Source organism: Acomys russatus, chromosome 11 (assembly GCF_903995435.1).
Source record: "Acomys russatus chromosome 11, mAcoRus1.1, whole genome shotgun sequence".
Lineage (NCBI taxonomy): Eukaryota > Metazoa > Chordata > Mammalia > Rodentia > Muridae > Acomys > Acomys russatus.
This window is the reverse complement of record NC_067147.1, coordinates 8,126,852-8,139,280: the sequence shown is the minus strand read 5'-3', so window position 1 is coordinate 8,139,280 and position 12,429 is coordinate 8,126,852. Positions and strand designations below refer to the sequence as shown.

The 12,429-nt window shown below is 45.2% G+C and overlaps 1 protein-coding gene across 1 annotated transcript in view; it reads right to left on the bottom strand.

Moving 5' to 3' along the window:
• Nucleotides 1-11,537, bottom strand: part of Uggt1 (UDP-glucose glycoprotein glucosyltransferase 1) — a 105,872-nt gene extending 94,335 nt beyond the window's left edge. Inside the window, exons 1-3 of the mRNA XM_051152810.1 lie at nt 11,297-11,537; nt 4,918-5,053; nt 683-765 (exon numbers count right to left, since the gene is read on the bottom strand). Of these exons, the coding sequence (XP_051008767.1) occupies nt 683-765; nt 4,918-5,053; nt 11,297-11,354 (277 nt within the window). The 5' untranslated portion in view covers nt 11,355-11,537. The remainder of the gene's footprint in view (nt 1-682; nt 766-4,917; nt 5,054-11,296) is intronic.
• Nucleotides 11,538-12,429: the final 892 nt, after the last annotated feature.

The window sequence follows — 12,429 nt, the reverse complement described above, 5'->3', positions numbered from 1 at the left end:
GAAACTGAGCAATACGAGGTCCATCTTAACCTGACATCGTGACACTAGGTATTCAGTGGCCAGCAGGTACAATGACAGTCACGCTGGGTGGCACTGACTTAATAATAACACACTAACACCAAAAAAAAAAAAAAAAACCACACTAACACAAATAACTCAGTTGTGTAATTAGTTTATAACAAAAGGAAGAGAGGCTCAATCAGACAGACAAAGGTAATATTAAATGATCTAAAATAAAATGTACTTCCATTAACTAGTCCCAAAGCACATTAACAACAGAGCACAACAGAGAAAAAGCAATGGGAAGAAAGGCCTCGTTTGCAGTCACAGGTACAAACTGCACACACCACACAACATGATATGCGGGGCTCCACACGGTGGTGTCTGCCGACGACCCCCGTTGTTTGAGAGGCTGAAGCAGCAGGACTGTGTAACCGGCCTGGTCACCGAGCAAGGCCTCACCTCTTCAAAAGGAAAATAAATAATGCACTGGTCTACAACTGGAGGGTTTCGGGAGTAGCCCGTGCAGGAGGCTAAGGCAAATCTTCCTCCCATAACAACTCTAGTCACTAAAGAAAAGCTTTCCAGCAGCTACCATGTTATATATATTATACAAAAGAGACCATTTTTTCTAACATTTCCCCAGACCACAAAGTCAAACAAGCATTTGCTTCAATCTTACCGTGATGATCTGAGGATCCAATATTTTGACTGGCTTCTACGAAACTCCAGAACTTCTCTTGACTGTCTTCTGCTAGGAACTCACTGGGAGAGAAGGAGATAGCAGCAATGAGATGATAAAATCTTCCAACACAGACTGTATTACTAGGGAGAATAAAAGGATCTTACAAAGGACAGATGTGTCAGCTTAAGGTTCTGCCACACTAAACGTGAACCCCAGAACAGTTCTTGAAGAATAAAGGCAGCATGTTAAGCTTTTAACATCTAAAACACCAAAGTTTCCACATCATTAAATTTTAGCTTAAAATTAGTACACATGTAACAAAATCAAACCTAAGACTTATCATCTCTTTTAGCTTTAAAGTATAAAAGGTCTGTCTAAGCCTCCTGTCATCCAAGTCTAAAGTTCCTGAATCAAAATGCACTTCACGCCTGAGTGGACCACTTGGGTAAGCTGGTGCCTGTGGCTCTGAGGCACAGTCTCAGTGTGGGGTGATCTCCTTGTCCTAAAGGACTCTGCAGACCTAGATCTTCAGCTCACCTAGCCAGAGCAAGGCTTGCCCATTACTGCCAACCCTGGGGTGTACAACTTGCCTTCTACTCCGCAGCTACACAGAGAAATGTGGGAAAATGGGAAGCAATTCCTGGGAATACATAGCTTCTCTAAAGATAGGTTTCAAAGTGACTGGCTCCTCCTAATAGATTATTAGTGCCTCCGTGAGCCTTGTTTTTCTAGGCTGTGTACTGACTCATTACACACTGGATTGACCTTAGGACAGCTTACACTCTAAGCAGTCAATATGCAAGTCAACACCGACTCATGAGCTTAGGGAAGATGACACACTCAGCAGGGTTAGACAAAACAAGGACCCACTCAGGCTAAACACTTTTCATACAATCACAAACAATTTTCTTGAAACATATTTCTATCCAACTTCAGAGGCCTAAGATTACAATAGTCTTAAGAAAGCTACTACATCAGGAGGCAGAGGCAGGTGGATCCCTGTGAGTTCGAGGCTAGCCTGGTCTACAAAGCAAGTCCAGGACAGCCAAGGCTATACAGAGAAACCCTGCCTCGAAAAACCAAAAAAAAAAAAAAAAAAAAAAAAAAAGAAAAAAGAAAGAAAGAAAGAAAGAAAGCTACTACATCCATTAAACTAATCCAGAAGAGGATAATAGAAGAATCATTACAAATAATGCCACTCAGAGCCAGGCGTGATGGCGCACACTTTTAATCCCAACACTCAGGAGGCAGAGGCAGGCAGATCACTGAGTTTGAAGCCAGCCTGGTCTACAAAGTGAGTCTAGGATGACCAAGGCTACACAGAGAAACCCTGTCTCGAAAAAAACAACAACAACAACAAAATAATGCCACTCTTATATAATATAATGAACTTTGCTTTTTCCTTTGCTCTGCTTCTTTAGCTTTGTATTCCTATGCAGGGAGCAAAAGTATCCATGGGTTTACTATAAACATTTCAGCTGGGGAAGAAGAGGACGGTACAAGCTACTGCACTTACACTGATTTTTGTGCTCTCTGGTGCTGCATGTGTGACTTATAGCCTCCAACAACCTAGGGAAGCGCTTACTACAGAGCCATACCCAGCACCAGTCACTGATAACACACAGTGATGTGCACAGAAGGCACACCATTTCTTTATTGACAAATACCTCTAAAAGGTCATAATACAAAGTTCTTCACATACAGAAAAACTAAGAAAAAAGCCAAAACCTTAAACCACCTAAATATATAACAGACAGTACAAATATGGTAAGCATATTCTGTATCCACTGTTATCGTGAGGATAGGGTAAGTCTCCCACAGGAGGAAGAGGAAGACAGGAAGACTTAAGGGCATCTGTTCTCTCCGTGCACTAGGCACACTCACTCAGTGTAAGTCCTCAGGCACCCTTGATCACACCCACTCTCCAAATAAGGAAGCTGCTAGGAACTCAAAAAAAGTTTTTCATATATGAAAAAAATAAAAAAGGGAGCTAGCTGGGCTTCGGGGCTCATGTCTATAATCCCAAAAATTATTATTGGAAGATAGATTTGATTTATAACTATCACCCTATGCCCTCTGGCCATTATGTCTAACAACAAATGACTGCTGCTCCCAATTTTAATAATACTTATTTCTAGTAGTAACTACAGCTGCTCAAAACACTCAAGAGTTTTACTTCAATTAAATGTCTGTATCACTGCATGGGCAATCACAGGCTAAAATCCCTTCATAGTAATCAGGCACAATCTAAAAATACACACAGGAATGCTTTTAGTGCCCCAGGGCTAGCCGGAAGGAAAAACAAGTTCTGTAACAGCCACATGCCCTGGTACATAGACCTCTTCGTCCTCATCCACCGACACTATCGAACTCATCATTGGGGACAGGAGGGAACAATGGTGGCCTCAGGTAGCTGTAGAGGTGGCTGCAGAGTAATTTCAAACATACAAAGCTCCTGCTGGAGTCACCTCCAAGGCCCTTGACCACCTGTTCCCAAACCCCTACTGGAGAAGGGATCTAAAAGTAACAGCCCAAAGTGATAAATTGCCAGAGATAGCAGAAAAAGGGGAGGTGTTTCTGATGGAGAAGTTGATGAAGCAAATATCATAGCCTATATCCTCAAGAGTGATCAAAGAAACTGGAAAAACAACTGAGAAGCTGGAGCTGGCAGCTTCAGACATGCTTTCTCAACTCCATGGGTAGCACCATAAACTCCTTCGAGGGGTTGGAGACGCACCTCAAATGCTAAGAGCGCTTGCCTAGCATGCATGAAATCCTGGGTTCATGATCCCAGGGTCACATAAGCCAGGCATGATAGCACACAGCTATAATCCCAACACTGAATAGATGGAGGCAAGAAAATCAAAGTTCAAGGTCATCCTTGGCTACATTGTAAATTTGAGGCAAGTCTGGGATACATAAGACCTTGTCTTTAAAACAAAACAAAGCAAACCCCCAACAAAAAAAATTTTCATCACTTAATACATCTTACCGATTTAAGACTTAATTATATTATAGAATTAAACTACGGCCTGGTTGTAACAAGAGATCACTGTGTGACCCAGTCTGGCCTCAAACACATCCTCCTACCATAGACACTCCCCTGAGGACTGAGCCTAGGGTTTCACACCTGACAGGCAAACAAGCATTCTTCCAGTAAGTTACAATCCTTTTTTTGTTTTTTGTTTGTTTGTTTGTTTTCAAGACACAGTTTCTCCGTGTAGCCTGGCTATCTAAGACTCGCTTTGTAGAGCAAGCTGGCCTTGATCTCACAAAGATCCACCTGCCTCTGCCTCCGAGTGCTGGGATTACAGGCGTGCGCCACGCGCCCAGCTACATTCCCAGTCTTCTGTTGCTACTAATGCTGTGTGATAATGATGAGGTAATGTCTGCATAACTCATCAAAGCTGGTCGTGAACTTCCCACTCCTCTACTCAGGCTGCTGCTGTTACAGATATGTCACCATTCCCAGCTTTAAGATTATTTTTTTAGCATCATCTCCTATATCCCAGGCTGATTTTAGATTCTCTGTGTATCAAAGGATGACCCTGACCTCCTTATCCTCCTCTCAAATGCTGAGATTACAGGCATGTGCTCCCCATCCTATCAGCTTATGTAGCACCAAGGACCAATGTAGTTATACAAGGGACTGCTATGTGGTACAAAAGCAAAAAAACAAACAAAAAACACTTTAAATGTATATATATGTTGACACAAATTAATTAAGATCTGACTTAATACAAAAGTACAAACTTAATGACAAGAACAAACTCTAAACTTAAGAATGCATCCCGGCCAGGCGGTGCACACCTTTAATTTCAGCACATCAGGAGGCAGAAGCAGGCGGATTGTAGTGAGTTCGAGGCCAGCCTGGTCTACAAAGTGAGTCCAAGACAGCCAAGGCTACACAGAGAATCCCTGTCTCGGAAAAAAAGAAAAAAGAAAAGAAAGAAAGCATCCTGATTTGGGAGATTACAAAGTAGAACAGGAGCACCTTTAACCAAGTATAAGTGGATTCTTCAGCTCCTCCTCCCTCCTCCTATCCAATCCTAAGCCTATAAATCAGTCCTGTGCAGCCCATCCTCACCTCCCAGGTAGCGCGCAGTGGGCGCTGTAAGGGGCATTTAGCACATGCAAGTGAACAGTGTGAGCTCACTCCTCAGTATTCATTTACTGCCAGGCCCTGAGTTTATAACACTGTGTTATACAGAAGAGCATGTCTCCTTCCTTACCTGGCTTCCAACAGCAGAGGAGCAGAAAACCACTTGGTGGTAAGTGAGGTTGTAACAGCTTTGGAATTGGCCTCTGCTAAGGAAAACAGGCACAGGGAAGCCAATGCAAGCAGAAGACCCATGTTGTAACAAAGCCCTGCAAGGGGAAAAAAGGAGAGAAGGAATGTTAAAAGTCCACAAGGAAGTACAAAACAACAGTGAACCTACAGAAATAAAATGCTTCTGACACAAACAGCATGTAGCACCATGATGGCCAAAAAGGCAGCGCTGCGCACCTGGGACAAGGAAAGTCAGGCAGTTAGAGTTGGCTAGTTGGCTACAATCTTTCCTACAGGGCGCCACTTCCCTTCCTGAGGGGTGACATCACACAGACATGTAAAAGTTGGTCACCCAGCAGGCTGCATGCAACTTCATAAAGTCTGAGGGTAAACAAATCTAAGATAGATGAAACAGAAATGACAAGTAGGTTGTAGGCTGAACCATATTCTCCCCAAAAAGGGAGGGGGGAATATGTTGCGGTCATAACCCCTCTACTTCATAATGGGCACTGACGTGCAGACGGTCTTTACAAGGTGATAACATTTTGCTCGTGAGGGCAGTAATCAGTATAGTGACCCAGTATTACTAGTGTTAACAAAGGGAGAGGTGTGGAGAGACACAGAGAGAGTGCCTGTGAAGAGAGAAGTAAACACTAGAGCTACACCCAAGCCCAGGACTATCCGGGGGTCTGATGCTACCAGACACTGAAAGTGGCAAGCAAACATCCTTCCTTGTCGTTCCAGAGGGGATATGGTGCTGCCGCCCCTCGGCCGAGGACTTGTACCCTAAAACTGGAAGACAATGACAGCTGCTGTCAGAAGCACGCAGTTTCCTTCACTCTAGGGAACAATGTAGTGATTTTCCAGTGTAGCAACTGGAAGACTGGCTCTGCAATCTGCAAAGGGTTCAGGACTTTCTCGTGCCATCTGCGCCCATCTACAAAGCGGGGAGCCCAAGCTCCTAGGAAGCAGAGGCTCCCATCAGCATCCTCCCCAAGGAAACTGACATTCTCAGACGGCATCCACACCACTGCAGAAAACAGCTCCAGCACTGGCTGACCTCAGAACTTCCTTAATCTCACCTCTGCACCCCAGTCCAGAGCTACACAGAGGTCAGTACCCTCCATCTAGAACTGTGCCTCAGTGGTAAAACACTTGCCTAGCACAGTACGACACTCATTCCATCGCCAGTGCCACAAAAAGGAAACTCAGCCTGTAATCTCAGCTATTCAGGATGCTGTGGTGAAATTAGGATTAGAGTTTAAAACCAGCCTGGACAGCATGATGAGAGGTCTTCTTTTAAAAAAAAAAGGAAAAGAAAAGAAAGAAAGAAAGAAAGAAAGGGGAAAAAAACCAACCACTGGGTATGGCAGTGGGGTATGGTAGCTCACACCTTTGATTCCAGCACTCAAAAGTCAGAAGCAGATGTGACTTCGAGGCTGGCCTGGTCTACAGAGTAAGTTCCAGGACAGCCAGGGCTACACAGAGAAACTCTATCTCAAAAACCAAAAAACAACAACAATAAAAAGACATTGAGTGAGCCAATCAGGATCTACTTTTCTTTTTCTTTTTAACTGATATCACTTATGTTAAAAGCCTTCTTTATACAATGCATAAAGACTAAAAACACCACTGAAACAAAATAAGTTATAGACACAGAAGCATCTCTCAGAAGAGTGTTATGTTCAAGCACTGCCAACTTCTCTACAAACCAATGAAACACTGAACATTCCATGTGTAAATAAAGCGCTCAGCCCTAAAAGGGATGTCTTTATCAAATCTTCTTGGGGCAGAAAGACTGTAAGAGCCAGGGGCAATGGCTGACTCCAAGGAAACAGCATCCTCCAGACACAGCAGGACTGATGCACATATAGATTCACAGAGATGCTGATGGCAGAACACACATGGCCTGCACGGGTTCAGGCCAGACTGTGTCCGGGCACTGAGAGGGGAAAGTAGGCACAGGCTCCCATCCCTAACCAAGAAACTGCCTGCAACTGACAGCCACTTGCAGAGGCTTAGAACCAACCTAGTTGTGCATCAATACGTGAAAAATGAATATCACACACACACACACACACACACACACACACATGAATACTATTCAGCTCTAAAGAATAACATAATCACAAAATTTGCAGGAAAATGGGTGGACTTAGATGTGACTAAGGTCACAATATCAGACAGAAAAAAAGCCCCCATTGCCTCCCTAAGATGCAAAACCTAGCCAGAATATTGTACATATATAAACAAATGTATGCCTGGGTATAGCACAACATGCGGGAAAGAGAACAAGGAAGGCTAAGTCCTATGGGGTGAGGAAGGACTCGATGCGGGGAACAGACAGGAGCTGGGAAACAACAGAAAGGCCCAGGTGCTTTACATACGTCCTGTTACCTAGTCTTTCTGCACAATGACCAAAGGACTGAAGACTTTGGGGGTAGCAGCTATGCCTCCCTGTTCTGGTTTCGGTTTTAGTTTGGGTTTTTTTGTTTGTTTCTTTGTTTCTTTGCTTAGTTGGGGTTTTTTTTTAGGTTTTTCAAGACAGGGTTTCTCTGTGTAGCTTTGGCTGTCCTGGACTCGCTTTGTTGACCAAGCTGTCCTCGAACGCACAGTGATCCGATTAAAGGCCACCACCGCTGGCTCCTGCCTCCTTTAAGCAAACACTTGGCACATGAGATGTGCAGCACCAGCCCATCTGGGAAATAAGGAAAGCTCAGGGCAGTTTTACCTTTGAGGTGCTGGGGAACTAAGTAGCAAGGTTTAGAGCCTTGCTTTGTTCCCTTAGCAGGCTTATGCGTTCTTGAGGTCTTATTCTCTAACACAGGCTATTTGGAACTGGGAGCTTCCTGCTTCTATCTTCTAAGTGCTGGGATCTTAAGTGCACGCCACTGCACTGTACAGTGTTTTTAATATTCTACAGTGTGACACTATTTCCTACTGGTGTTAGAAGAAGTAAGGATTCATTCTCTGCAGACTCAAACTGAACAAACCACTTTCTTTCAAGAACCAATGCAAAAGCCGGGCGTGGTGGCGCACGCCTTTAATCCCAGCACTCGGGAGGCAGAGGCAGGCGGATCGCTGTGAGTTCGAGGCCAGCCTGGTCTACAAAGTGAGTCCAGGATGGCCAAGGCTACACAGAGAAACCCTGTCTCGAAAAAACCAAAAAAAAAAAAAAAAAAAAAAGAACCAATGCAAGTTGAGGTTCTTCTAACTCAGGAGTGGCTCACTCCTTTAATCTCAGCACTCAGAAGGCAGAAGCAGGTAGATTTCTGAGTTTGAGGCCAGCCTGGTCTATATAGTGACTTCCGGAACAGCCAGGGCTATGTAGAGAGACCCCGTCTCAAACCCCTCCCCTCCCCCCCATAAAAAGGGGTTGGTTTTTTTTGTTTGTTTGTTTTATTTTGTTTTTTTTTTAGGGGCAAGTCTTTGGAAGGAACAATGTCGATCTGAATGGGATGGGCCTAAAGCTGGCCCCAGAGAAATCCACCCAGCCAACTTGACAGGCCCATGCTTAGGCTGACTTCAGGGACTAAATGTGAGTACCTCAAGTGCAGGGAGTCTTGCCTGCCATGGACATCATGCCTAGCATGAAGCCTGGAACACAGGAGCCTCGAAAAATGAAATAAACACAGGCCTCATTCACTAAGGAATTAAGAAAACAAGAGAGGAGTGTGACACCGAGATTCACTATGATTTGTAACTATCAGGGATGCACAGCTAGTCACACCAGCACCTGAAGAAGTGCTACGGTAATATAAATCGGCAGGGAAAGCAAGCAAAGGGGAGCTCCCGAAATGACACCTTCTTGTTTCTGGGAGGCAGTGAAAAGTAAAACAGCTGGAAAGTTTTGGGGCAGGTATCTTAAGAGGACCAATAGGAGAAAGAGGAGGACCCAGGAGCCCTATAATATATTCAAGCCAGCAGCAACAGAGCAGACTCCCAGCCTTAGGGCCTCTCCCACCCCAAAGGAACGAAGAGGGCAGCATGATAGACAAACAGCGCGTCCTAGGCCCAGGTCTATTAGCAGCCATCCGTGAGAGTGTTTAAACTAACGCTTGCTTATGATCCACATCAAATATGAAACCTGTGAGAAACAGGTGTGTGTGGCAAAGCTTTCACTTTCTGGGAAGTAGAACAGGGGGGCTGGTTCTGAAGGTATCACCACATTCCTTCTTTCTCTTTCAAAACAGGTTCTTGTCCTGACCCCTGTGGGCCTCAAACTTGCTATGTAGCTGGGGATGCCCCTGAATCCCAAATCCGACCGCCTCCACCTCCCTCCCGCGTGCCAGGGTTACACAGGGCGCGCCACAGACCCAGCTGCTTCAGCATTGTTAAAGTAAAGAGGAGCTAAAAAACTCTTTTTTAAAAACAAAATAAAAATAAAACAGGTGGTGGTGGCGCACGCCTTTAATCCCAGCACTCTGGAGGCAGAGACGAGTGAACCTCTTTGAGTTCAAGGCCAGCCAGGACTACCCAGAAAAGCACTGTTTCAACCCCCCCCCAAAAAAAGTGGGGGGGGGCAGCATAAAAAATCTGCAATCTGCAAGCCTACAGACTGAGTTTCAATATATTCATTTAGCAAAGAAAATGAATAGGAAACATACAATCCAAGTGAGAAGTAATTAACTACTGAGGGGCCTATACCTAATAACCATTCGCTGTGAGTCACATAAATTTGATTTCAGCTCCAAGTAGCCGCTATTCATCTGAATGAATATGACTACATCCCTGCACACAAGTTCTAATGGAGGTTTCTCCGTTGGTCCATCTACTCCCCTTTAATCCAATGTAGATCACCTGCTACTGTACAAAGTATTGTTTACCTCCTTTAATAAAGTTTTGGGCCAGAGAGATGGCTCTGTGGATAAAGGCACTTGCTACACAAGGCTGATAACTTGAGTTCAAATCCCAGGCCCTACAGTGGAAGGAGAGAAGCCTCTCAAAGTTGTCCTCCGATCTCCACATGCACACTATTACATTCTCTCTACAGACAGACAGACAGATATGTGTCATTAGATAGACAGATGATAGATATTTGTGTCATTAGATAGATAATAGATATATCTGCATCAATAGATAGATAGATGTATATCTGTGTGTGTAAATAGAGATAGATCGCCCCCCCCCCCAACTCAAGAAAGCAAAAAAGAAAGTTCTGGCAAGATGGCTCAGTGGGTAAAGGCTCTTGGCATGCAAGCCTGGTAACCTGAGATTGATCCCTGAAACCCACACAGAGCTGGGTTGTCCTGCTCACAGAGAACAAAAACTAAATAAGTAAAATAAAAATGTTTAAATCTTTATCTAAAGAAAAAAGTTTCAGCTCACTTTATCAAAAGCAAGCCAAGTGGAAAGGCTACAGTGTCTTCAAGCAGGTCCGGTGGTAGCTGGCCAAGCCTCTAGTCCCAAGGCTGGCCTGAGGTACATGAGACCCTATCTCCAAAGGAAGAGGAAGCAAACAAAAATGTCTTCATGTAACTGCCAACTGTACAAGGTATTTCTAGGAAAGAAAGAACTTTATACAATAGGCTTTTGAGCGCACAGATGTTTCCAAGGTACAGTAAGGGTAAGCTCCCAGGTCTCAGAACAAGCAAAGAATGCATGCTCCTTCTCAAACCTGACAATAAAGGCAGAAAAAGGGAGATTTCAGCTGAGCAACTAGAAAAGCTCACGCCCACAATGTATTGGAGATGCACGCAGATCTTCCGCTGACAGGTGGCAAGCTAAAAGTGAAGTGAATCCTCCAATTTCATGCCAAGAGATCTTATCACTCACAGAAAAAGTCAACCAAGATGCATCACCTGAAAACAGAAACCTATTAAAAAAAAGAAAAGAAAAACCACCAACTGGTTCTCCAAAGAGTCATGCAAAGTGCTGGGTTCTCAACCTTCTTAGGGTCAGGCTTGGTCTAAATTCCTGAGGGCACTTCCTTCTCCTACACTTCATTTTTTTTTTTTTTTTTCTTTTTTGGTTTTTCGAGACAGGGTTTCTCTGTGTAGCCTTGGCCATCCTGGACTCACTTTATAGACCAGGCTGGCCTCGAACTCACAGCGATCCTCCTGCCTCTGCCTCCCGAGTGCTGGGACTAAAGGCGTGTGCCACCACGCCCGGCTTCCTTCTCCTACACTTCAAACCCGGTCAGGACTGCTGGAGTGAGCCCGCCGCCCCTCGCTTAGAACAGACGACCGCTGGGGACAACTTGAGGCGCTCGCGAAGAGAGCACTAGAAGGGAAACCGCGTCAGAGTGCAGGAGGAAGCCCAAGGTGACTCGGAATCACGGTCGCCTCCCGCGTTGGCCCCTCTCTCCTGTTTCCCAGGCCGCCCCACACCACCCGAGGTACCTGTCACCCTCCGCGCAGCCGCGGCACCCTCAGTGTTCGCATTCCCCCGGCTGCCCATTCCCGGGCCGCGCTTCGTCCACTCCGGTGCCTGCAACGTCGCCAGGGCAGGGCGGGACAGCAGCGACCGCGGCGGAGGCTGCGCCAGTGAGAAGCCGACACGCGCCTTTCCCGCCGCTCCTCACAAGCCGGTTTCTCAAAGCAGTAACCCAGTTGCCAGTTGCCCTAACACTTCCGCTTCCTAGAGGCGAAGGCAAGACGACTTCCGGCTATAGAGGGCGGGCTGGAGGTTGCCAGAGAGTCCTGCGGCGGCCATATTGCCGGCAGAAACCCCGCCCCTTTTCCGGCCCCTCCCCTCTCCGGGTCGATCCGGTGAATAGTCCAACCTCCTGTCTTTAAGGTCATAGTAGCGTCTACTTGGCTGAGCTCCAAGGCTGTGCCCAAAGGTGCTGGCAGCTAGATATTTCCTTTTTTTTTTTTTTTTTTAAGATTTATTTACTATGTATACAGTGTTCTGCCTGCATGTACATCTGCACAGCAGAAGGTACCAGATCTCATAGTATCAAATTGCTCTTTAAATTCATATCTCTCTGTACTCAGATTGATTCGGCTCTCAAATCTCATCAGAGAAGTTTCCTTTGACAGTGAACAGTGCTTTATGCTAAAACTCACAACTGGTCAAAGTACAGAGAACCAGTGTCTGTAATATTCAACCACGAATGAGACATACATATTATACCTTGTCCCTGTAAGGACCGACAAACTCCATTTTGTGTTAAATGTAGCCAAGGGCTGAACCCAGATTCTAGAAAAACCACAAACTATTCTAAACAGAAAAATTCCCCTAGCAACACAATCAGCTCACCTTGGGAAAGTTCAAATATACTCTCTGCTGGTCAAGGTGACCAGCAGGTGGTCTGGCACATAGCAACAACCAATTAGGAGAAGCTAGGCCAGGTCCTGACACCCCCATGACTGCTTCAACCAATCTTTTCTATAGGCCAACTTGCCCCTACATCTATTACTCAACCACGAAACACCAAGGCTTGTAACTCCCTGCTTGCAACTTTTCTGCCCATATGCCATCCAACCATATACTGTAAAACCCATTTCTTTTTCTAAAACCTATAAAAACC